Raw genomic sequence first — 24,592 nt, 5'->3', positions numbered from 1 at the left:
TTAAAATAATAGTATGCAGATAGAGCTTAATAGAAAAAAAATCTAATAGTAGAAGTAGATCTAATTCTGATAAGGCACAGGGCTCATGTTCAGGCAGCTCCAGGAGGGCTGCTGGTGCATAAAAGGCTCTGTTCGCCGTTGGAGGACCACATGCGGTGTTTGGTTTATAAAAAGCCCCTGCAGGGATGGCCAGGGGGATTTCCTCCCATCCGTACCCTTGTTTTGGAGGTTTCAGTGTGGCTGTGCTGGAGGAGGAAGCAGCTCTTTGCTGTGGTCAGCACATCCCTCCTGTGTTGCCCAGAGACCCAGGGATGTTAGGCTGAGATGCTTCTGAGCCACTCAAAGCTCCCTCAGTGGTGTAAGGACCCCATTTTTGGCTGTGGCCCTGCAAGTGACAGCACAGGGGCAGCACTCTGGGCAAACAAACCCCTTTCACAGCCCTGAGACACAGAGCACATTAATTGCTGGCAGCCTTCCCTGCTGTGCCATGGGCTTCTGACATCCCTGCTGTCATGGGCAGAAGGACAGAACAGGAACAGCACGGGGGCATTTACCTCCACTTTGCTGTGGGGAAACTGAGGCCCTGGCTGACCCTGAGCCGTGTTTGGAGCAGTCAAGAGAGGCAAAGTTATGAGCCACCTAGTGACCGCTCCAACCCTCAGCCTGTGTCCCTGTGCAAAGTGGGGCTATGGGAACAGCATGGGGGGGAACTGAACCCTGCCTTGTGCTGTAGGTTCTCAGCGCTGCACCATGCAGCCTTGGGTGGCAGCCTGGACCTCATCTCGCTACTGCTGGAGGCACAGGCCACTGTGGACATCAAGGACAGCAACGGTAAGGGGTGACCTCATGCCTAGCCCTCTGAGCAATACCAGACACTAAGCTGCCCTATGGCCTGCTGAGCCCCATTTGCCCCCAGGGATGCGCCCCCTGCACTATGCGGCATGGCAGGGGCGCCTGGAGCCGGTGCGGGTGCTGCTGCGTGCTGCTGCCTCCGTCAACATGGCCTCCCTGGACGGGCAGATCCCACTGCACCTTTCAGCGCAGTATGGCCACTACGAGGTGGTAAGTGGGAGTTGGGGCCTGCAACGGCCACATACCTCAACTGGGTCTGTCCCTCTGGGTGGGGGTGATGCAGGAGCAGGGTGATGCTGAGCCCCCACGTTGCTCCCCGTAGTCGGAGATGCTTCTGCAGCACCAGTCCAACCCCTGCCTCATCAACAAGGCGAAGAAAACACCCCTGGACCTGGCCTGCGAGTTTGGGCGGCTGAAGGTGAGCACTCTGCCATGAATTCCTCAGCCTAGCAGGCAGCACCCACCTCTTCTTGTGGCTGGGCAAAACCAGGTCCTGAAGCCTCAAGCTATGGGTTTTGCTCACAGCAGGACAGCAGCAGGCTGACAGAGAACCTGGGCATCCTTGCTTCTGAGCACCCACAACTTTCCCCCACCCACCCTGGCTTTGCTCCCATTTAAGGACAAGCTGAGCCTGCTAATCCACACCAGCCTGGAGTGCCCAGCTCTGTTCAGCTGCCTGAAGTCCCAGCACAGCTTGGGTGGACAGAGCCTCCCTATGCCTCAGGAGACCCCAGCTGAGCCAGCATGGTGGGGTTGGGCTGACGTGCGGCCAGCAGGGCTGTCCTGTACCCCACCAGGGAGGGGTGCATGGGGATATTTCCATTTTTGGAGTATCTATGATATCTGCAGCTATAAACAGGGCAGTAAAAATAACTCCTCTGTGACTTTGGGTTACCTTGAGATGCTGAGAGTTACTCCAGGCTTGGGGAGATGAGTTTCTTACAACTTGGTCTGAAAAGCCTGATTATGGGAAGACTGTTTCTGGCTGTGGTGACCTTCTACAGCCCCTCACTGTAGAGTGGTCCCAGCCAAGCTCTGTCCAAGGCACAGCCAAGCCCTAAGGCTATGGGATGGATGGAAGTGGTGGGATAAGGAGCATAGAGCCAGCCCTGAAGACAGCAAGTGCAAGTGATGACCCGCCCTTGTTGTGACTGGGTCATCTGCACCCCACTGCTCACCCTGTGCCTATGCAGGTGGCCCAGCTGCTGCTGAACAGCCATCTGTGCGTTGCCCTCCTGGAGGGACAGTCCAAAGATGCGACCGACCCCAACTACACCACCCCGCTGCACCTGGCAGCCAAGAATGGGCACAAGGAGATCATCAGGTAACCCCCTCACAGCCCTGGCACTGCCCATTGCCAAAAACCATCATGACTTCAGTCTTGCATCCTCCTCAACTCGGATCCCTGTTGCAGGCGTTGGTTCCTCATTCCTAAAGCCTCAGCAATGCAGAGGATTGCCCCCTTCCCATTGCAAAGCGGCTGATCCCCCGGCCCCTGTGTCTGTGTCCTCCTGTTTATACCTTTCCCTCCTCGCTACCAGGCAGCTGCTGAAGGCTGGAATTGAGATCAATAAGCAGACGAAGACAGGCACAGCCTTGCACGAGGCCGCGCTCTATGGCAAAACAGAGGTGGTGCGGTTGCTGCTGGAGGTGAGCACAACAGCGACAGGACTGCACTGGGGGACAAACCCCTGGGGCTTGGCCACTTCCTCCCTCTCATCCTCTCCCTCCCCCCATCCCCTGCCAGGTGGCTCTTGCTGCAGACTCTGGCACTAATTGTGTCCCTCCTCGGGCAGGGTGGTGTTGATGTGAACATCAGGAACACCTACAACCAGACAGCACTGGACATTGTCAACCAGTTTACCACCTCACACGCCAGCAAAGACATCAAGCAGCTGCTGAGAGGTGAGATGGGACCTGCTTGCGGCCAGGCCCTGCCTGGCACCGAGAGGAACCTCTTCCTAATGGAACTTGCCTGATGCTCCCACACTCCCAACAGTCTTAAACCAGCCTGGGTGCAAGTGTCAGTAGCTCAGTCCCATCACATGTGCTCCCATTCTCTGTGTGGGTGATCCCCAGTGACTAAGTCCTACCTGCAGTATTAATGTTCTCTTCTCCCCTCTTCACTCTTTTTTTCTCCTCCTGCCTTTTCCAAACCACTCCTTTGCCCTGCTGTGCTTTGATACTGTCTTTCTTTCCTCTGTCCCTTGTGTTCAGAGGCATCAGGAATCCTGAAGGTCCGAGCTTTGAAGGATTTTTGGAACCTCCATGACCCAACTGCTCTCAATGTCCGGGCAGGAGACATCATTACAGTGAGGCTGCTCCCTACTCCCTCCCCCATCTCTACCACTGCCCATAGTGCCAGCAGTACCAGCCCCGTCCTCCTCTCCCTACGGCAGGTCCTGGAGCAGCATCCGGATGGACGATGGAAGGGGCACATCCATGACATTCAGAAAGGCACCGATCGCGTTGGGTACTTCCCCCCCTCCATTGCTGAAGTCATCAGCAAGCGAACAGGTCAGTGACCATCCTGGATGTGTTGTCTCCCATGTGAAACCATCTCACCCATCCCAGCACCTCCCACAGACAGGTCCCTGCAGCCCTAGCTAGCTAGGTGGCGGGGAAAGAAAGGATTCTGGTGGGCAGAGGAGGTTGTGTGACTGGTGGGGTGGCACTTAGGGATTTGAGATTCAGATGTGTCCCCTTGCTGTCTCCCACACAAGGTCTGACCATGCATGTTTTGTCTTTGAATGCAGGCATGATCCTCCCCCGCATGGCGCTCACGCATCAGCACCAGGGCACCCCTGGGGCCCTCACGACACTCCCCAGTGGGCTGCAGCACCTCCCCGACGAGTGTCCGCAGCAGGCAGCCCCAGGCATCCCAGCACCCTATGGCCACCTCACCCTAACCTGGACGGCCCCAGGCCCTGACAGCTCAGGTCAGGGGTGCAGCTGGGGAGGGAGAAGGACGGGGGAAACTTCCCCTGCTCCTAGCCCTGCCTGCATGGGGGACATGGGGCTAGTCTCTCCTTTCACATCCTGACAGGGAAGCAGCTAGATGTGGGGGAGCAACTGTAGAGAAAGGGAGTTTAAGGGAGCCCATAGAGCAGCCCCTTCCCTCCTGATGTCTTCTGCCAGACCAAGTTCCCATGTCCCTTTTGTGTGTCCCATGCCAGCCCATGCCACCCTATCTGTGCTGTGTGTGCCAGGAGGGACTGGGGATGCATGATGTGTGGCTGGAGGGACCTTTGGGGAGGCTGGGTTTCGCTGCTGTCATTGTGCTGTCACATGGGAACCTTTTTGCCCTACTCCTGGGTGTCATGGTTTTATGATTTTTGGTTATCCACTGCTGACAATGTCCCCTCCTATCCTGAGCAGCAGGAGACAGGAACAGCGTGGGCAGTGAGGGCAGCATTGGCAGCATCCGCAGTGCCGGCAGTGGACAAAGCACCGAGGGCACCAACGGGCAAAACACCAGCATCCTCACTGAGAACTCCAGGGTAGGTGCCAGCCCCTGCTGTCCCCATGCTGCTCCCCAGGCTGCCCCCAGGTTAATCCAGGCTGAGTCAGGATGATGATGGAGCCCAGCACTTTCCTTGTAACCCTCTGCACCTCCTGGTAAAGCAGAGGCTGAAGAAGCTGAGCATCCTGTACCAAAATGTATTTGCTGCTGTGGGGAAACACCTGTGGGGCTGGAGCTCCTAGGGACAAGGCCCTCCTGGAGGGTTGTCCTTCCTCCCTCACTCTTCGTCTCCCTCAGCCGCTGCCCTCCACCGATGATGACCTCCAGCAGCACCTTTTGGGATCAGAGCCACACAATGAGCAGCTGGCTTCCACAACAGGTGATGAATGTCACAACACCATGGGGCCTTGGGGACAGTTGTGCCCTGTCCCTGCGGCTGCGTGCTGTCCAAGTCCCCATGTGACGCTCTCCTCTCCCCTGTCCTCTCTGCCAGGGCTCCCTGGCCACCAGACCCCTAGCAGCTGCCCCCCTGGAGACAGGGTCTTCTCCCACCAGTTCGTGCGACCTGAGCATCTCCTTGAGGGGAAGGTAATCAGGCCAGTCAGCATCTGGCATGCAGGGTTGGAGGGCCGTGTCTGGGGCTCTCTGCCATGCTATTGCTGCACTGGGGAGATGGGACTGAGTTTCGGGGATGCTGGGGACAAGTGGGTCTTGCTCAAGAATGTCCTGTTGTTGTGCCCCAAGCAACCCCTGCAGCCACCATCACAGGCTTCTCTTTGCCATGTCCTTTCCCCAGGATGCAGAAGCCATTTACAACTGGCTGAGCGAGTTCCAGCTGGAGTCATACACTGTCAACTTCCTCAATGCTGGCTATGATGTCCCCACCATCAGTCGCATGACCCCAGAGGTAAGGCAAGTCCTTCCCTGCAGGCCAGCACCCCTTGCCTTGCTGGCTGTAGGTGCTCACTGCTCCATGCTTTCCATGCTGCTGCTAACCATAGCCCCACTCTGCTTGTGTTAGGACCTGACGGCCATCGGCGTGACCAAACCAGGCCACAGGAAGAAGATCTCCACTGAGATCGGGCAGCTTAGTATCGCCGAGTGGCTGCCCAGCTATATCCCGGTGAGTCCCTGGCACCACGGCTTTGGTCCTCTTTTCTCAGAGCTGCTTTTCCCCAGGACAGGATGGGGGAGCTGTAAGAAAATGAATGCTGAAACTGCCTGCTTTAACGCAGCCAGAGAGATCCCAAAAATGCAGCCTCCCAGACAGGAGCAGGGAGGAGATGGGTGAAGGCACTGCCCATCCCTTGATGCTCATGGCAGCATCTCCATGCTCTTCACAGGCTGACCTGATGGATTGGCTCAGTGCCATTGGGTTGCCACAGTACCACAAAAAATTGGTAAACAATGGCTACGACTCCATCACCATTGTCATGGACCTGACATGGGAGGATCTGCAAGAGATTGGCATCAACAAGCTGGGTGAGTTCTTGCGGCAGTGTTGGGGTAACCCAGGGCAGCCAAGTCTCCTGACCAGGTCCCTGTGTCCTGACCTCACATGGGGTGGGCAGTGCAGGCACATCCTGCACACCTGGAAAGGGCAGTTCCTGGCCATCCGCAGGGATTACCCTGGGCAGGCTGGAGTCAGGCTGTGCTGGTTGGACGTTGGCACTGGTTTATCTCCTCCCGTGGGCAGGGTCTGGATAACCTGAAGGCTTTTGTCCTGGTTGGTGGTGTGACCTTGGCTGTTCTCAGCCGAAAAACAAAGGCCTTGGAGGGAAGGAGCCAACCTAATGTCCCTTTCCTGTTGAAACTCTCCCCCAGGCCACCAGAAGAAGATCATGCTGGCTGTAAAGAAGCTCAGAGACCTCTGCAAAAACCTCAACCAAGCAGAAGCGACTCTGACAAGACACAAAGTCCCCGGTGCCCTGGACATTGTCACTATTGAGTCACTGGAGAATGGGGAGTGCCAGTCCCCAAACACACTCAAAATGACAACATTCCAGGACAGCGAGCTCAGCTACGAGCTCCAGACAGCCATGTCCAACAGCTGCCATGAGACGCTCAGCATCAAGAACAGCCAGGGAATGTCACGGAGCCAGGAGAGCATCGGGGTGCGGTCCCGGGGCTCAGGACACTCACAGGACAACATACTGTCCCAGCATCTCTCCAGCCCCTCACAGGAGAGCCTGGGCAGTGGGGAGAGCAGCAGCAGCAGCAGTGGGCAGTCCTGCATGCCACCCCACAGCAAGGAGAGCCTGGGCAGCGTGCCAAGACAGTCCAGCCCTGAGCCCTATGGGAAGCTCACCTCCCCTGAGGGGTTGAATGGCTTCAGCAATGGCAGTGGGGGCAGCCCTCCCAAGGAGAGGAACCTGCCTGAAGGCACCGATCAGTATGCCCGGCTGACAGCTCAGAAAGTTGCTGGCCCTGTGGGGACACTGGTGGTCACCCCTAGTACCCCGCCCCAGACTCCCAGCAAGGCGGCGGCCCCATACTTCTTCATGTACCCGCATGTCTCCTCAAAATCCCCAAGAGCCCCTTCCAGCCAGGGATCAGAGCAGCCCAAGACCGTGGCACACTCCTACCCCTCCTTCTCCTCTGGGCAGAAGAGCAGCCTGCAAACATCAGCCCCAAAAGCTTTCTCGTACCTGCACAGCCAGTGTAGCCCTGCTGAGCTGCTCAAGGCTGCCACAGCACCAAGTGCCTGGCAGGCCGAGGAACAGCACAAGGGGGGCGAAGGCTCCAAGTACAAGAAGCGGTCACACAGCCTGAACCGCTACGCTCTGTCAGACGGAGAGCACGAAGAAGAGGAGGTGGTGCCCACCAGCATGCTGGGCTCCTATGCCACCCTGACGCGGCGGCCAGGCCGCAGCCAGATGCCACGAGCCTGCCTGCAGACAGAGGCCAAGGTGACCCGCAGCCAGTCCTTTGCCATCCGGGCCAAGCGCAAGGGTCCCCCGCCGCCACCTCCCAAGCGTCTCAGTTCTGTCTCCAGCACTCCCACCCTCGAAGTGGACAGTGAGCAGCCCCCTGACCCCGAGCGGCAGCCTTCTGTACCCCAGGACGTGGCTGACATGGGTGCCTGCTCTGGTGACAGCGGCCACAGCAGGACAGTGAGGAGCCTCGTGGCTGCACTGGAGGAAACACCAGGGTTGAACCCACCCAAACCTCTGCTGGCCCCAAAACCACTGCATGTGGCACAGGACTCTCTCTCCAGGGCCGCTGTGGATGATCGGTCCCACAACGGTTGTGATCCTGGCAGCGCTGCGCTCTCTGACACTGGCAGGGACCCCTTTGATAGCAGCAAGTCGCGGAGACGGACACTGAGTGAGCCCAGTACTCCCATGACAGAGGCTGTGCTGGGCAGGCAGGAAGATGTCTGTTCAGACACAGAGGAAGAGGCCAAGCCAGAGGTCTCCTCATCCTCCCAGAACAGTTCCAGTGAGTGCATCCCCTTTGCAGAAGAAGGCAACTTAACCATCAAGCAGCGACCAAAGCCTGCGGGGCACTCCAAGGCTGACACTGCAGTGCAGGACACAGAGCCCAGCTCCCAGCCTGCAGAGCCCCTGTGCTCTGATGGGAAGGAGCCGGCTGTGTCCGCTGCCACCAGGGAGCTGCCCATGCTGGAGTTCAACCTCACCGAGTCGGACACAGTGAAGCGCCGGCCCCGCTTCAAGGAGCGGGAGCCGCTGCAGGCAGTGCTGAAGGCATTCAGCATGGCAGGGCAGGCTGAGGTGGGGGCCAGCTCTGCAACCCAGTATGCCCAGGCCCAGGCTGTAAGCATCATGGGCCCCACCACACAGGGGCCAGCACTGCAGGCTGCACTGGCTGGAGATGCCTTTGATGATGACAGTGTAGAGTTCAGGATTGCTGAGATAGAGAAGAGCATCTTGTCACTGGAGAAGGGGATTAAGAAGGCACCGAGCCCCATCAAAACCCCCAGCCCCACGGAACTGCTTGGTGGCACTGCCGTGGTGAGGATGTCTGCTCCAGGTATGGGGATTTGTGGGGAGGTCTATAGGGTTGTGGCAGGGCCTGAGGTTCCCTCCTTCCACAGGTGGCTCCATGTGGCGTTCCCAACCAGCCAAGTGAGGGGGACCTGTGCCACCACATGTCACGAGGCTTCTTCTCTTGCAGACATCCCTGCCAAGCACACTTCGGTGGCGTCCACCAAGCTGGTGTTCTCTGGGCCCAAGACCATCTACCAGCAGGTCCTGCAGCCCTCTCGTCATACTGTTGCTCCCTGGGCAGCCACTGAGGCAGTACCAGATGTGATCGGGTCCCTGGCTGGCCCCAGTCTGCTGACACTGGAGGCAAGAGGCAAGGTGTTTGCAAAGCCCTTGGCCGCTGCCCCAGGCACTGCCCAAGTCGAGCAGCGGCTGGAGCACACCAGCATCACCACATTGCAGGCAGCCGAGAAGAAGATGACAGTGGAGGAGGTGCAGAGGTGAGGTGGCTTTAGGGGAGAGGGAAACACTGGGGTGAGACTCCTGGGAATGGAACTGGGGAGCCCTCAGTGAGGGCAGGCAGAGGGCTGGGGGCCTGCAGCCCTGCAGGCAGCAGCTGGTGCCCAGGCAGCCCCAGGGCTGTGCACAGGCTGCAGCCACGTGCACACAGCACGTGCCTGTGACACACTGGGTCGAGCATGCTGAGATCCAGCTGAGCCTGGGAAGATCCAGTTCATCCTGGCTGCCTCTGTCCCATTTGCACCTCGAGCCTTTGGGCTGTGTTCTAACCACCTCTCCGTTCCCTCCCCAGCCCCCCCAGGGCCATGCACTCGGCCAAGAACATCCTGGAGGACATCAGCAATATGTTTGATGATCTGGCCGACCAGCTGGACGCGATGCTGGACTGAGGCTTGTTCCCTCTTTCCCTTTCCTGCCTCTGGCTACTCTGTCAGCATGATGGGGGAAGAGCAGATCAGTGCCAAGTGGTGCCTTGAAGTCCCTCCGGCTGCCCCCTCCCTGTACTTCATGCCGCAGTTGGGGATGTGGATGGCCCTCCTCACCCCTCGTGTCACTGAGAGCTGCCTGGCCTCGTGTCACCACTGCTGTGCAACTGTGGGCTGCTTTCCGAGGGAGTTGGGCATTTTCCTTTGGACTATCAGAGAGAGCCCAGGAGGGCTGCACATGTGTTCCTGGAGGCCATGGAGGAGCCCTTGCTCCCTTGCAGGGAGCTGAGGAAACTCCACAAGGGACCGTTCTCTTTCTTCACCGCACTGAGTCCTGCTTCTTATTATTTATCCCCTGCCAACAATCTGTCAAAAGAAAGACCTTCCTGGGCAGCTGCCATGGAGCTGGCTACTGCGCAGATCCCAGCCCCGGCAGGGCCTGACAGCAGCTGAAAGAAGACAGGGCTTGTCCTCATTTGGCAGCTTGTAGAGTGAGAAGGAACCTTCCTGCTTTATTCGTTGCTTTTCCAAACGCATCAGTGTCAGGCAACATGTAATGCAAGTGGATTGAAAGCCCCAGTGGGACCCACACCTCCCAGGATGGGGCTGGCACTGCCCACAGAGCTGAGGGATGTGGGGGGCCGCCTGCCTGCACCCTCAGTCGTGAGGATGGTGGCACTGAATGCCACACACAGACGCATTTATGCCAGTCTGGAGCAGCGTGCTCCGTGGAGGCTGCCCTCTGGTGACACTGTGCCTACCCAAAATGCAGCCCTGGTGCTTCCAGGGATGAAGTAGCAGAATGGTTAGTGGTGGCTTGTGGTTTTTTTTTTTTTGACCCTCATTTCCTTCTTTTTGGGTGTGGTCCCTCTTCCTACTCCCTCTTCCCCATTCACACTCTCCCTGCAGGGAGATACTGGCACAAACGCAACTGTGAATGCTGTTACACAGCAGCAGCATTTGGGACCTGGCTTCCATGCAGCACTAAAACCCAGTGAGAGAGGTGATCCCACATGCATGGGGTGAACTCAGCTCAGCAGCAGCTACTGTGCACACACACTGGATGCAGTTACAGCCCTGTGGCTGCAGCAGGGGAACAGCAATGATAGTTCATTGCATCCGAGCAAGTAGGAACGGCTGCATAGCTTGAAGACAGATTTCTCTTGCAGGATCTGTTTAGTAGTGCATGTCTAAATATGACCAAGAGCCCTGAACTTGGCTTGCACTCAGCATGCCAAGCAAATGAAAGCACCAGAGCACCAGAAGGGAACCTAAGATTGTGCTGAAGTGCCATTTGTTAGAAAGATTCCGAACAAAGGGGAAAAAAAAACTCAATTTTCTACCCCTTTTAGAAAACGTCCCACTCAGAACCAAACTGGAAAGGGAGAAAGTGGCCAAAGAGGCAGTTTCCCCAGTCCTTTGGGGAATGCGAGACTGCACAGCCCATTGCCCTGCGTGGAGGAGCAGAGCCTGCCCAGATTGCTCCCATGGGCCTTCCTCCACATGGCCATGGTACCATGGCCTGGCAGGAGGTGCTAGCGTGGCTTCTGGGCTGGGAAGCAAAGATGGAAAATTCCCCAAGAAGGAATTGGCTGGGACTTGAGGTCAGTTTGAGGTGGTTAAGACACCTTACTGCTGGCTAGTTGGTTGCTCTGTTCTATACATCATGTTGTGTGTATTTAAATGACCACGTCTGGCAGGCAAGTGCTACGTCGTGGACATGATGCTTTTAAAATAGCTCCAGCCAGTGGCACTTTATCAAAAGGTTTGCACAAACCTTTAAAAACTGTTTTTTATTCTCACGAGTCAATCTGGGACAAACCCAGGGGTTTTTTGTTTTTCTGATGCTGATAAACTGTAAATTTTTTTGTTGTTAAGGCCAATGTATATATGCTAAATGTGATTTATTATATATATTTACTAGCCAGAACTGCAAGTCTTGTACTCTGGGGTCAGGGATAAGAGGACGCTGGTGTGGAGCTGTCACTGTCTGAGCCACGTGAGGGCAGCATCATGCTGCTCTCATTGTCAATAAGGGAATTAATCCTTTGATTTTTGCAGAATGCCTATTTTTTAAGCTCTAGATCTCTATTTTGAAGCTACTGTATGGTGTGTAAGTTACGTACACTGCAGCTGGGACTGACCCTGCCTGCACCTGCTCCGTGCAGCAAGACAGAGGCAAAAAAAATCGCCTATGTAATCACTAGACTGACAGCAGATTTTAAACCATCTGCTCTGTTTGTGTTGATAATGTGTTTTGTTTTCCACTAACATTGATTAAGACTAAATTCTATTAAACAGTGGGGCCTATTTTACCCTTTTTATAGTTCTGCCTAGTTGTCTCCTCCATGTCAAATCATACGAACTCATCTCCTGCTCTGTTAAGTCCATTGAGGAGCAGCTTTATCCTGCCCCCTGCATGCTTAAGATCTGGGTTTCTTATTTCCCTGATACGAGATCTGCTGTTGCCTCTGGCGAGGTTAGTGTTCAGTCTGAGCATTATGATTGTGACAGCAATGTGTGATGAGCACACTGGGGACGAGCACTGCCTTCCAGTCCCTCTGCCCAGCTTTGGGTCCTTTGCGCAGAACAAGCAGTCCAGGCCTCATCACAGTGTATTTCTCCAGAGCTCCTGGTGCCTGCTTCTCACCCCCAGCCTCTCATCCTGAGCTACAGGCTGCACCGCCTGCTGCATTCAAATCAGTCAGCAGTGACCATGCAGCAAGCACACACCTGGGATCCAGGAGACCAATTGGTAAGGGAAAAGTTACTCTGTGGGAGAGGCAGACAGCGTTGGGCACATTTTCCCAAGGCTCAGCAAAAACTGGCAGAAAGCGTCAGGGTCAGATCCAGGGAGTACCAAGCTTTCAGGCTGCATCCCTACAACAGAGATGAGCTACATTAACTGTGACCCTATGGCATGACCAACCGCACACACTTGTAGCTCCTCGCTTTGCAGGGTAGGGTGCAGACTCCCCCCTGCACTCGTTGGGTGAATTATCCAAGACAGTCATTTATTGCTGTTCATACACTGGATGCGTGTGTGTTAGGGTTTGTTTCTTTTTTTAATACAAGTTTTAATACAAATCAAATATTTTTACATACATCCCAAAAAATTTAATATAAAATATACACCATTTAAAAACATCTTGATGTAGGAAACTTCTTCCTGAAGCCATTCACCCTCGTCCTCAGGTGCCTCAATGGTAGAGGGAAGGGTGGCCTTGGCTCTGCCCAAGTCTAACACAGGAAGGAGGATGCAGGAAAATAACTTTTGTGATCACCCAGAGAAGGAAACCTTGGAGGCGCCTCCTCTCGCAGAAGGTGTGGCCAGCAGGAAGTCCTAGTAGGTGCTGTCTTTTGTCACCCACAAGTTCAGTGGCACAGAGCAAGAGCTAAGGTCTGGGCAGCAGGCTGCCCTGCAGGCATAGCATAGAGGAGCTCAGTGCTGCCTCTGCCTGCAGCTCAACTTGGCCATGGAGAAGATGGTGCCCCACTTGCCAGCCAGCCCTGGCATCAGAAAGACAAGCTGATTTCTCAGTTGCCAGCGATAGTGGATCTGGAGCTGGCATTTAGTGAGTTAAGCGAGACTGAAAGAAGCAGCTTGTTCTGTCTGAGCCAGGCAGCCCTGCAGACTTGAAAGGAGTGAAGAAAGAGCTCAGCTCAGCTAGCAAAGGTGAGCAGGGCTGACCTAGTATTAATGCACTGCAGGTGAGCAGCCCTCTGAGCTACGGGTTCCCTATTCCATGCAACCCTGCCAGCAGCACAGAGCCTAAGCAGCCCCTCTCCAGCTGCAGAACACGGTCCAGGCCCCCTGACAGTCACACCAGGCTTCCAGCAGCCTCACTCTGTCCCCAGAGCTCACAGGCTGTCTGTACTCCAGTTCAGCTCCCCTGCCAGACCCACAGCAAGAAGGGTATTGCTTAAAGACAAGCACTGTGCATGCTCCCTGTTTTTGTTGAAATGTAAGGAAGACAAGGTGGAGCAACAGGTAGGGCTGGGGATCCCAGCCAGCTCCCTGCCTGCCAGGGAAGGACCAGCAGCCTTTTGTTAGCCTAGGACACCAAAGGGAAACAGCAGCTGTGTATTGTAGTGTTAATATTGGAAGCAAAAACAGTGCCAGGATTTGTCAGGTTTAACCAGTTTTTAGAACTAGGAAAAGAGTCAACATCTCCATGACCTGCAAATATTTTGGTAGGCAAGCCTATGTGCTCCTGTGTAGCTCCCAACTGTAAGCCCACAACAGCACCAGTGCTCCCTGTACAGCTAGGGTCTGTTCAGAGCTCAGGAGCGTGTGTGCAGCATTGGGGGCACATCATGGTTTGCAGTAGCCATCAGTGGAATGTTTCCCCCTGCCAAATGAAGATGAGATCTCCAGAAAAATGGATACAGTTGTGTGGTGAGAAGCATGGAGGGGAGAGACTTCCAAGCACTAGTACAGAAAGGCATGATGGGAGGTGGTGGGGTCCCTGTGCTTTGGATGCAGCACAGTTCCAGGCTGGGAAAGGAGCTGCCCATCAGCTCCACGTTAGTCACGACTGCAGGATGTAGATGGAAAGACACTTCCCTCACTCCATGGCAGAGGTAGGGAGGTCTCAGGTTTTATCTCTAGCTACAAATATTGCTGTGGCTCTCTTGAGCAGGCATTTTACTGAAGCAGAACAGCAAATCAATTCACAAAAACGAGGACAGTTATAAACCTACCTCTTTGAGGGCTATTAAAGCAGACAAGAGCTGGTTCGACTGGGCTGGAGGAAGCTGGGCCATGCAAGCAGGCAGAGCTGTCCTCCTAACTCCCTGTGCTCCACAGAAGTAGGGTTAAACTCAGACAGCCTTTCTTAAAGCCCTCTCCCATTCATCTCTTGAAGCACTCAACAGTTGGCAAGCAGCTACAACAACAATGCTAGAGGGCAGGGCTGGTACAGCCTGGCCATGGCAGAGGGTGGCTTTCCTAGCATGGTGCCAGAGCTCCTTCCCAGTATCCCCCTGTGCCAGGTGAGGGTTGGAGGTCTCATTTCCACAATACTCCCAGAGCAGCAGGAGAGATGGCTGAGGAAGGTAGCTGAGGGCATGCACAGGCATGCACACACACATCATCCAGGAAAGCAGGCAGAGGAAAAAAAAAAATGGGTTTCAATAGAAATCTCTTGCCTTAGCAGCCCCGCATCTCCCCTTCTGGCCCAAGATTTTCCTACCAAGTTAAAAAAAAAAAAAAATTTGCTAACCCAGAGGGAAGGAATCAGCTGATTTCAGCATCACCATCATACTAACAAAAACCTCTAGTAATAAATAAATAAAGGAAGAGCAGCCTGAACAGCCACCAGTGCTTGCAGGCTCCCTTGAGAGCACCCTGGCAGGCCAGAGAGGGGCTGCATACCCCCTCGGGTATGCTATCCTGCTATTGGGTAGATCCCGATAGCAGGGCTCTGCCCAAGCCCCTCCTGGAAGGTGCTGATGTAGTTTTGCAAAGAGGCCATCTGGTTTGTATGTGTGAAAAGGAAACTTCCTGAGCCTGTGTGCAGCTGCTCTCCCCTTGCAGGATGTTGCTGTGTGACCCTGACCCCACGGAATTCAAGTTGAGAGGGTTTAAAATGGAGAATTCATCCCCAGCTTTGTTTCAAATTGCAACTTCTGCCTCTTTTGGTAACGGACCCGGACCCTGGAGGAGACAGGAGAAAGACCAGAGTCAGTACATGGAGAGGCAAAAGGCAGAGCTACCCCACTGCAGTTCCTGAGCTGCACAGCCCTGACAAGCAGGGGAGCTCCCTGGCCAGGACCCTCCAGTACTGAGAGGAGAGCCAAATCTAGAAAGCAACCCATGGTCTCACACCTACCCCAGCCAATCGAGTCCTGTCTCCAAGGCCACCAGACACAGCGCAGAAAGGTCCAGAAACCCCTCCCATGAAGAGAAATGGAAGCTCTATCCCCATCAGCATTCTCTGCAATCTCCACTGCCTTTCCCCACCAACTCCCTTTCCTGAATCAATGCTTGTTAGCATTAACTCCCAGCTCCAGCTGGGAAGAACTTTGCCTGCCAATTCTTGGTTTCAGCTACTTCCCATAGAAATGAGTCCCACAATCCAGGCACTGTGTGAAGACATATTTCCTCTACTGTGATTCAATGCTTTCCTGTCCCTCCTGGGACAAGATAATAGAGAACAGCCTCTCCAAGCCACACTTGGCATTTCACAGACCTTGGCTGTCTCCCTCTCACTGGTGGGAGATAAGGAATTTTGGTCTCCCTTCCTGCTGCCAATCACTGTCCCTTTCCTCTTCTGACCCTCCTTCCTCCTCTGCACTTCCTCCCTGAAAGGTGGAACATGAGCTTGCACACAACAGCCAGGTGATTTACACAACACAATCATCTTTTCTGTTTTATTCCCCACCCATTCTCTGTGTATTATTTCTCTGCAACTCAAGACTAAGCTGCAGTAAGGATCCAGCCTTTTGTCTGCATCTTCCCTACTACCCCCATACCTGATTTCATGCAGCTTGACAATCTCATTGATGATAACCACCAGGATCAAGGAAAGGAAACCCAGGAGCCAAGAGACTGGAGAGATGGAAATGTACTTAAAAGTCAATGGAGAACTGAGGTTTTCCCAGAGCTTCAGGTCCAGCACCGTCTGTGCTACTTGCCCCAGTAATCTAAGATCATAAACAGACACAGCAAGTTCTCAGCAGAGCTAACACACTTTCCAGGATCTGCACATCAGGATTCAGGCCCAGATGAACTATCTTCAGATTCACAACAGGGATGCTTCACGTTGTGTGAAGTTCAGCAATGCAGAACCATTACTGCATGCTACCATTTTTCTCAGAGTCAGCAAATAGGTGCTGGAGAAGTTCTAGAGCCCTCCTCCCCTCAGCACTCTGGAATCCCTCATCAGGCCCTAGGGATACTCACACAACAGCCACAGTGAGCGTCCACCACCAGTTGGAGAGGGGGCTTTTCTTCCACAAGGGCTTAGTGCGATGGACGTGGGTGATGGATATGAAAACTACAGGGACAGATAAAACAGAGCGTTATTTATATTCACACACAGAAACAATGCTTTACAATTACACATCAACAGCTCTTGCTCCAAAGGCGTACAAAGTTTACGTTCTTGAAACCAAGCTCTCATTCAAGTTCTTGCAGGCCAGGATCCCCACAGCAAATCCAAGTCCCTGAATAAGCAAAGTGGGGAACAGTAACAATACTGCACAGCATTACTCCCTAAAGGGATGCCAAGGCTGGTTCTCAGCCTGGTATGCTTAAGTAATGCACACTACTTTTTACCAAATTGACCTGTCTCTCAAATCAGGAACATTTCTGTTGACCTGGACACTCTACACATCTCAACATGAAATGTTCTGCTAAGCACTCTTGCACAACACAATGTGGTAGAAAGGGAGCAGAGGCTCTTTAAGATCACAGGAGAGCAGCTGGAGCTACTCTGCCAGGCAACCATGTGCAGGTGATAAGGGTCACTCCCCTCAGCCTGCAGGGCTGTCACAGCCGTGCCATTGCTGTTTGGGAGAAGGAATGGGGGTTCTTTATAAGATGTTGGCAGGAACAGAGGGGCTTGCAAGGCAAGGCATATCTCTGAAGAGCTGCAGAACCCTGCTAGTTGGTTTACAAGAAGACAAAGATAGAGGATACCTTTCTGATGGAAAAGAATCAGCGCTTCACCAGGCAGTTAAAAGACAGACTCAATTCTGAAGGTGCTGTCTTCAATTTGTTAGGGTGGTGATGTACGGTTATTACAAGGGGCTTTATGTTTTTGTCAGAAGGCCATAAGAGTCTGCTTCTAATGGGGTTTGTGCCCTCTGGCATAGTAGGGGCACAGGAACAAACATAAGATGCAAGTTTTCTCCCAGAGTTGGGGAGGTGGGTGCTGAGAATAAGGACTCACCTGTGTGTAAAACAATCAGGCCAGCTGTAAGCTTCTGGGCTACAAGAAGAGCATTGGAAAATGTTCCAAACCAGTCAGGAGCACCGTGAGCATTGCTAGTAAGTGAGAGGACACAGGGAATAAGTTAACAGTAGGAACTTGCTGCGTGACCTGCTCCTTCTAGGGCCATGTCTTGCTTTGATAGTTGGGAGAACTGGGTGTGAGATTAGAGTCAGCTTCTCATTAGAAAAATGGGCTGTCCTGATACCAGGTGACATTGAACAAGGTCAGGCTTTGCCCTAAAGATGCTATTGTCAAGGCTAGGAAGAACACTCAGCCCTCTGTAAAGGCATTAAGATTGGTTCATGCAAGAGCTTGAAGCTTGTTAGAGAGAGATCATTTCTACCTGGGAATAGCAAGGGGGTGTACAGTACCAGACTTGGTTCCTCACCTGTGCAGCATAATCGAAGGGCAGGCTGTGAGATTGAGGCTGGTAATATTCACCTCTTTGCAGGACTCATGCAGTGTGAAACCAAAGCAGATGAGGCAGGAACAGATGGTCACGCTGAATTTCAGTAGGAAGCAGAACAGGAAGTAGTGCTGAGTCTGTGGATAAGGGAGAGGCAGGAGAGTGACACAGGCACGTCACTGGCTGAAGCTCCCCAACAAGAACTATAAGAGGCTGCAGTACAGATGCTGGATGTTGCACTGTGAATCTGCTCTGTAGGCATACTGGTAACAAGAGATTCCCTTCGTGTCCGTGCCAGAGTTTTGGCAAGGATTGCTTATGCCACGGATGAGCTGACTAAGTTATCTGGGAAGGCCTAAGTTAGCAGAGGTCCTCAGCTGTGCATCAACATGGGGACAAAGAAGAGAAGGAAGGGGGAAACAGTCTTATATGATGGGCCACCTACCTTCTTAGGAATTGAAGTCAAGTTTTTTCCTGTTGCCATGGTCATGATGGAGCTGTGGGGAGGCTTGCCCAGGAGCGAAATGCTGGAGAAAGGGAGGTTAGCTTCTCACTAATAAGTTCCGGCACCAAGTCTACTGCTTTGTGGGCTAACATCTGACACTAAAGAACCTCCTCTGACTGGAGCACTAGCACTTAGATGGTGAGTGCTTGAACTGTGCTCATATCCCACTCCCTCAGGTATGTGCTGTTGAAGTTCTCAAGTATGGCGAGACAAACGGGGAGAGAGGCAACTCCCAGCAGTGAGATTGGGAAAATGGACTTGCGGTACCTTGGCCTTTGCCTGACACCCTATACTCTCCATCACACCCCACACAGTGCAGCAGAATCAGGATTAGGAAATGTTTCTCAGGTAGATGATCAAACCAAAAGGTAACAGAAGCTCTCAGGCAGCATGCAGAGCTTACCCAGCAGTACACAAATAGTTGTATCGGTACTGGCCAACACCTTGTCATTGCAGGCACTTAGACTAATCCTTGCAGCCTCCTTAGCATGCTGTGGATGATGTCATTTCCTTTCCTCATAGACACAGTAGGTTGGGGGACTTGTCTGTGTGGTAGAAAATTGAAGGCAGGACATTCTACCCTGCCTGATAGACTCACCTGAGCAGTGGGTAGCAGAAACAAGAGAGCCACACAATGTCTGTGGTACTTAGGATGGGAGGCAGCTGTACCAGGCAGGACAGGAACTAGACAGGAACAGTCCAGAGGAAGAGTGTGAGCAGTGCTAGGATAGCCCCGTTACCCCCCAGATGCCACCATCCTCCCACAAAACACTAGTACAAGCTGGTAACTTGTGGGCTGCTGCACAGCCCCTCCGTACTCTTTAGGCTGCTAGGGCAGGTGCTGCAGAGGATACTTTTCTCCAAGGAAAAATGAGTTGGAAAGAAACCGCTGTAGGAGGGCCAAGGAGAAGGGGCAATGTAGGCTGGGATCTTATAGTCTCTATTGTAACTTTTCCAAACGTGTTGTATTAAACTGCCTGAAGGCTATCTCCCCACTTTGCAAGGCTGCCCTGCTGCAGCCACCCATTATCCTTGCTAGCACCCCTGTCCTGTGACCTAAATGCTGTCCCCAGTCAGGCCAGGATTCACCTGAATGACGACCAAGGTCAACTGGCACTGCAGCAGGAAGAGAAAACACTTGCGGATCCCATATGTTGCATGCCGGGCCTGGAAGGAAGCACAAATCCTCAGAGCCGTCACTGTGATGGGAGCAGTTATCAGCCAATAGCAGGCAGGGGCAGACCATGTGGCCTGCAGGAGAGCAGAGGTGTCCTGCCTAGATGCAGAGGTTGTGACGGAAGGACAGAATTTAACCAAGGGGAAGGTTTGTTTAAACCTCCTGGATTTTCTGGAGTAATACCTCACTCTAGTATGCATTATTTTCTGGCTAGGGAATCTCAACAAGTTTATACTTCATTCAGTTGAATTATTTTCATGTTGTGGTGCCACAAGGCACCATTCCCAAGTCATCCTCTATACTTTGAACCAGCAGGGTCAGACAGGAAGAATCTCTTGTGCTTTCTGCACAAAGGACAGGAGACCTAAGCAAAGCTAATGTTGGCAACTCACCACAGGCAACTCAACAAGAGTGCTCACCCGGGCTCTTGGCTTTAATCCTCATAAGATGCAGGCAGAAAGAAGTGGGCCAAAGATAGGGAAAACTAGAAAGGGGATATGTCTGGCTCACCTGCTCTATAAGCCTTATAATGCTGGTACTCTCTTCTTGGCGAAAGGACATGGAACAAGGCAGGCTATTGAGTTGCCCTGAGAGCTGCAGTGGGGTGAGCTCATCAGAGGCATGAGTCATGGTGGTGCTGGTGGTATAGCCGAAGGTCTCCCAGGAACAGCGGGATGGATAGAGAGGGTCCAGTGCTATACTGTATGGACAACACGGGAGCATTAGGAAAAGACCTCATCCCAGAGGAGAAACTGTTCTCCACTGCAGGCCAGCCTGTAAACCCACACTGTGCCATGCCACCTCTATCTGCCTTGCTAGTAGCGAAGTCCTTAGCTGACACATGAATTTAGGATCAAACGTCCCAGACTTTCAGTGATTCCCAGAGAAATAATGAATATATTTGGATGTGTGGCTCAAGGTCAACAAATTGGTTGATCCAGAGGGGCACTGCCACTATTTTGCACAAACAGGAAGTTTTTTGCATTTCCAGCTGGTGAGCAGTATTTTAGCAATCAAGAGTAACAGCTTCCTTTCAAAGATAGAGGAAAAACGTGTCAAGGAATCTAAGCAGTCACTCAATTAAAAAATAATGGGATCCCACTCAACACCATTCAAATGTCCCTTATAGTGACACACCCAGCTAACAATGACAGACAAAGCAATCTTCCTGACACAGTCACCAAGTCTGGTGTGACCCATGGTTGGGCACTGCATAAACCCAAGGCAAAGGAGGACTCTGGATCCTGTCCTACCTGATATCACTTTGCAGGAAGAGGCAGCTGTTCCGCAGGTTGGCAGAGCTTCCCAGACAGCAAGTCACCTCCCCATACTCCTGCATGATCTTAATCATCTCACACATGGCTGCAAGGGGACAGAAGGAGAAAGTGCATTATCTCATTAAGCATATAGGTTTCACACACCCTTTCTAGACTGGATAGTGAGCAGACATCTTTTTAAATGACCCCTGCTGGTATTCCTCAGTCATGTGTAGTCGGATCCAAAGTCAAAGGGCACAATCAGATTGCTAATTAATTGCAGTTCAAGTGCCCTTTATATCTGCCTACTGAAGGAACTGGGCTGCGATTCACAATGCCGTGACCCAGAGATTTGTACCTCTAGCATGTCCCCTTCTGGCCAGAGTTCTAGGTATACCCTGGATGTGTAACACAAATGTCTTCGGCATCAAATAGTCTTGCTAGAAAACAGGAGAAGCTAAATTTACTTTAATTCAAACCTGAAATACACAATTTCAAATTCTGCTCAGCAGCAACTCACTGCTGTTCCAAGTCTGAAGGGACAAAAAAAAAAATACCAAAGCACACCATGCTTAGCCTTGCTCAGAGCAAGCCTCTGTAACTCCACTCCCAGCCCTACCTCTAAGACCTCAATCTTTTTATTAACATCTTCTTGAAGACTCTAAATCAAAGCTGCTTCTTGATCTGACTTTTCTTCTATAGCTCTGTGCGCAGTACTCTGTGGAAATGAGTTTTGTAGAATTGTCCAAGGAAAAAAAACACCCTCTCTCTGCAGATGCCTATGTAAACAACAAATCTAAATGTTTGGTGCACCCAGGTCTGCAGAACAGCAAGAGGTTAGATGAAGTGGGGAAGTGCCACCTCAGCCAGAGAAAGATTAAATTTACTGAGCACCTAGGCAGACTGGTCTGTAACTGGTTCTCATTGGTACTCCTTTAAACTGTGCCCAGAAGTACTTAATAATGTCAAACCATCGTGATGCTTAGGATTTATACTGTATCCTGGACAGGTATTTGCCAGCTAAGCAATCAGACCCTTGAGATAAAATAGTGTTTCTGAGAAAAAGAAATTTTGTCCTTTTTGGTCTCTTGCTTGCAAAGCAGCAAGAGGTGCTAATGGTAACTGCCAGAGAAAAATACTTCTGGGAAGTGATTTCTGAGTTACACAAGGAAGCAAAGGTTGCAAGCAGAGATCATAGTCTCCTAGCACACTGATAACACTTAATAAAAAGCAGTAGCACTGTGGATGTTTACTTGTGTCTCTTATTTTTTTGCAGGTGAAGTGACACTTAGCCCATTTCTGTAGCTAAGGAAAGTTGTATTAAACGAAAGATCTGCCTCCCCATAAGTAGCAATAGAAGGTCTTTAATATTAAAATGCCTTTATGGATTTCTGATCTATATTATTCACTATTGTCCACATGCAGATGAGTTAGAGAATGTGGATGGGGAAAGTACTTACACTTAGTTCTAGGACAGACCCAGGCTCTGTGCTACTTACTCTCTGGGGTGCAGTCTGTGAAGAGAGGCACCAGCAAAGGCACGTTGTCAATGTTCTGCAGATGAGGTCTGACCTGGTGGATTCCCCGTGGGAGTTTGGCCTGAAAAAGACAAAGAAGAGACTAAGCAGGAGTGTGTGTACGAGGGAGGCCAACACTGAGGAATTGCTGAAATTTGAATTATGATTTCCAGGATAAATGCAGACAGAAGCTAGCTTTCCCACGCCATTCGAAGAAGTCTTCCTAACTGAAGTTCTACACTGATATGCCAGGCTGTCTGTGCAGTCCCTTAGGGTTTTTAATGTCAGCATGACCACAGAAAAAAAAAAAAAAAAAAATCTGTCTCAGGGATTCCTAAGGAATTTTTACCTGTGTGAAGAATCCAGTTAGAGAATATGGGCTGTCTCCCAGCACATACACCTGCTATTTCAATTGCAGCTGTAACACACAGCAAGGGAATGGATTTTGCTTCTTAAACACAGCCCACTTCTATAAACTTTTAAAAGATTATTTTTATAAATCTGTATCTGTCAGATACTTCTGTAACCTATGCTGAGCACGTCTGAGTTTCTGGCAGGAAGAATGTGTCCCACACCCTGACTGCTGGTCAGCAACAGCTACTACTGCTCATGGGTGGAGTTGAGAAGTTTCTTCTGTCTGTGTGGTGTGTGGGCACGTTTCCACTCCTTCCCCAGCATATGACAAGGGGATCCAGACAGACAGAGATGAGCCTCTCAGGGCCACACTGCATGGGATTATCTCTGCTTTTAAAATCCAGAGAAAATATATGTAAATATGTTCAGCAAGGGTGATTAACTGAGAGAATTCAAAACTTCCCAGCCCCTAGTTTCCAAGCTGGACGTGGGGGGGAATAATTAGAGTTCTGATATGAACAAGTCAACAAGCTGCCTTGAAAAATGAATTCCCCAATGTACTGTTATGTTACAAGTGCCCATGACAGTAGCATAGGGTGTATAGGGAGAGGGAGACTCACCCTGTTACAGTCTTCCAAGAAGCTCGGGATGTCGCTGTCTGTTGGCTGAAAGCTGATGAGATCTGAATGCCCTTCCTCTTCCATTAGCAGGAGCCCCTCCACATCATCTCGAGAAACTGGAGCAGAGACAACATAAACAGGAAGCCCAAACCCACCTCTGCCACCCTTGTGCCGCCTTCATGATATATTCACATGGCACTGCAGAAGCCAGGAAATGTGAAGCCTTATTTTCTAGGTTAACAACACTTAGATCCCCCTCAATTATCTAAGATGTAGTATTTTTAGATGATGAATTTGTGCAGAAGTAGATATGTGAGCCTAGTCTCTGCTCTTTTGAGACACGACAGTTTATCCGTTCTGTTCTTTCCTCTTTTAGGGGAAGAAGAGAGTGATGGAAGCCTGCTTAAAGTAAAAGAAGACTAATTAACAGGTAAGAGATTGTTCTTCAGTGGCTTAACCAGCATTTTAGCAAGAATGAAAATCACTAATGAGCATTTGTAAAAGCATGGCAATTGGTGCACAGAAGAATACTTGTTTCCAACAACTAGAGTACTGACTGGGTAGGAATGTATAAATGTGTATATATACATTTATAAGTGTATATATAAATGTAAGGCTCTCTAACTCACACATGCACATGTCTCAGGCCCATCCCGTTTTGTGCTCAAAGATCTGAAGGATCAAGTATCCAGTGAGGAAACAGAACCCTATGAATGGGTTTAAAGGAACCATTCAGGAAACATGTGGCATTCAAAGTGGATTAGGTGAAGTTCTCTCACCCTGATGTAGGTCATCGTGCAGGGAGCCAGCATGGCTGGGACTAGAAGGAGGGATCTCAGAGCCAGGCACATCGCCATTGGGTGTTAAAGATATGTGACAATTCCAGCCAGTCTCAAGACCCATCTTCTCAGCAAACACCTAGAGGAGAGCAGGCAAAAGAGTTCAGTGTCACTATCCACGTGAAGAGTACTGCAGACCAATGCCATTATTGGAGTGTAAGTACCTTCTGGACCCACTAGGGAACTGAATCATATTAACCTTAGATTGCATAGGAGCTAAACCCTCCAGTTTGACAGCTGGGGACACGCAAGTTCAGGGGTTTCAGCAAAAAAAAGCTTACCTTGCTTTTGAGCTCATCTTCCAGGGAGAAGTAGACAAAACGAATGCAGGCATTGACCAATCCATCAATAAGGCGGACAATGTCAAGACGGGCCTGATACTGAGATGAGACCATTCCCATGAAGATCTGTCCACTCAGAGCCTGGATACAGTCCTCCTTCTCCATCACTTCCCCAATCCCTTCTTCAGGCATGCAAACAACATTCAATCATATTGAGACACAAGAGTCCAGATGTGCACCAAATAACAATACAGGTCGTGGGAGAGGCCGTTAAGGTAATACACAGGGACACAGTATCCAGACATAGAAACATGCAATACACACAGACAAAGGAGGAAAGTTGAAGAGACATCCATTTGTCCCAGCATACCCAATCACAGAAGCAGTTTCAGAATATCCCCACACATGTAACCAAGAGTACAAGTATGAAACAGCATGTAAAGGAAAAAGACAAAACAGAAGACAGGGATCAGTCACAAGAAATTGGTGCA

The 24,592-nt window shown here is 51.6% G+C and overlaps 2 protein-coding genes across 15 annotated transcripts in view; one reads left to right on the top strand and one right to left on the bottom strand.

Annotated features, from left to right (window-relative positions):
- Positions 1-11,532, top strand: part of CASKIN2 (CASK interacting protein 2) — a 50,848-nt gene extending 39,316 nt beyond the window's left edge. For 9 of the 12 annotated variants that reach the window (XM_021415110.1, XM_021415113.1, XM_021415114.1 and 6 more), the window contains 18 exons: positions 734-831; positions 917-1,062; positions 1,175-1,270; positions 2,046-2,176; positions 2,394-2,502; positions 2,649-2,757; positions 3,070-3,164; positions 3,252-3,369; positions 3,609-3,791; positions 4,231-4,352; positions 4,613-4,694; positions 4,809-4,903; positions 5,112-5,222; positions 5,337-5,438; positions 5,659-5,797; positions 6,140-8,308; positions 8,453-8,762; positions 9,074-11,532. In XM_021415110.1, the coding sequence (XP_021270785.1) occupies positions 734-831; positions 917-1,062; positions 1,175-1,270; positions 2,046-2,176; positions 2,394-2,502; positions 2,649-2,757; positions 3,070-3,164; positions 3,252-3,369; positions 3,609-3,791; positions 4,231-4,352; positions 4,613-4,694; positions 4,809-4,903; positions 5,112-5,222; positions 5,337-5,438; positions 5,659-5,797; positions 6,140-8,308; positions 8,453-8,762; positions 9,074-9,170 (4,312 nt within the window). In that variant the 3' untranslated portion in view covers positions 9,171-11,532. The remainder of the gene's footprint in view (positions 1-733; positions 832-916; positions 1,063-1,174; positions 1,271-2,045; positions 2,177-2,393; positions 2,503-2,648; positions 2,758-3,069; positions 3,165-3,251; positions 3,370-3,608; positions 3,792-4,230; positions 4,353-4,612; positions 4,695-4,808; positions 4,904-5,111; positions 5,223-5,336; positions 5,439-5,658; positions 5,798-6,139; positions 8,309-8,452; positions 8,763-9,073) is intronic. The other 3 variants (XM_021415115.1, XM_021415117.1, XM_021415116.1) reach the window with 3 other exon arrangements.
- TMEM94 (transmembrane protein 94) overlaps positions 12,253-24,592 on the bottom strand; it is a 49,968-nt gene continuing 37,628 nt past the window's right edge. For 2 of the 3 annotated variants that reach the window (XM_021415121.1, XM_021415122.1), the window contains 14 exons: positions 24,102-24,283; positions 23,761-23,899; positions 22,982-23,097; positions 21,990-22,089; positions 20,488-20,596; positions 19,745-19,934; positions 19,147-19,224; positions 18,656-18,741; positions 17,998-18,079; positions 17,535-17,689; positions 17,105-17,199; positions 16,114-16,207; positions 15,684-15,854; positions 14,793-14,865 (listed from right to left, as the gene is read on the bottom strand). In XM_021415121.1, the coding sequence (XP_021270796.1) occupies positions 14,793-14,865; positions 15,684-15,854; positions 16,114-16,207; positions 17,105-17,199; positions 17,535-17,689; positions 17,998-18,079; positions 18,656-18,741; positions 19,147-19,224; positions 19,745-19,934; positions 20,488-20,596; positions 21,990-22,089; positions 22,982-23,097; positions 23,761-23,899; positions 24,102-24,283 (1,670 nt within the window). Of the gene's footprint in view, positions 14,866-15,683; positions 15,855-16,113; positions 16,208-17,104; positions 17,200-17,534; positions 17,690-17,997; positions 18,080-18,655; positions 18,742-19,146; positions 19,225-19,744; positions 19,935-20,487; positions 20,597-21,989; positions 22,090-22,981; positions 23,098-23,760; positions 23,900-24,101; positions 24,284-24,592 lie in introns of all 3 variants that reach the window. The other variant, XM_021415120.1, reaches the window with a different exon arrangement.

Source organism: Numida meleagris, chromosome 17 (genome assembly GCF_002078875.1).
Source record: "Numida meleagris isolate 19003 breed g44 Domestic line chromosome 17, NumMel1.0, whole genome shotgun sequence".
Lineage (NCBI taxonomy): Eukaryota > Metazoa > Chordata > Aves > Galliformes > Numididae > Numida > Numida meleagris.
The sequence above is the reverse complement of the archived record's forward strand: the minus strand, read 5'-3'. Positions and strand labels throughout refer to the sequence as shown.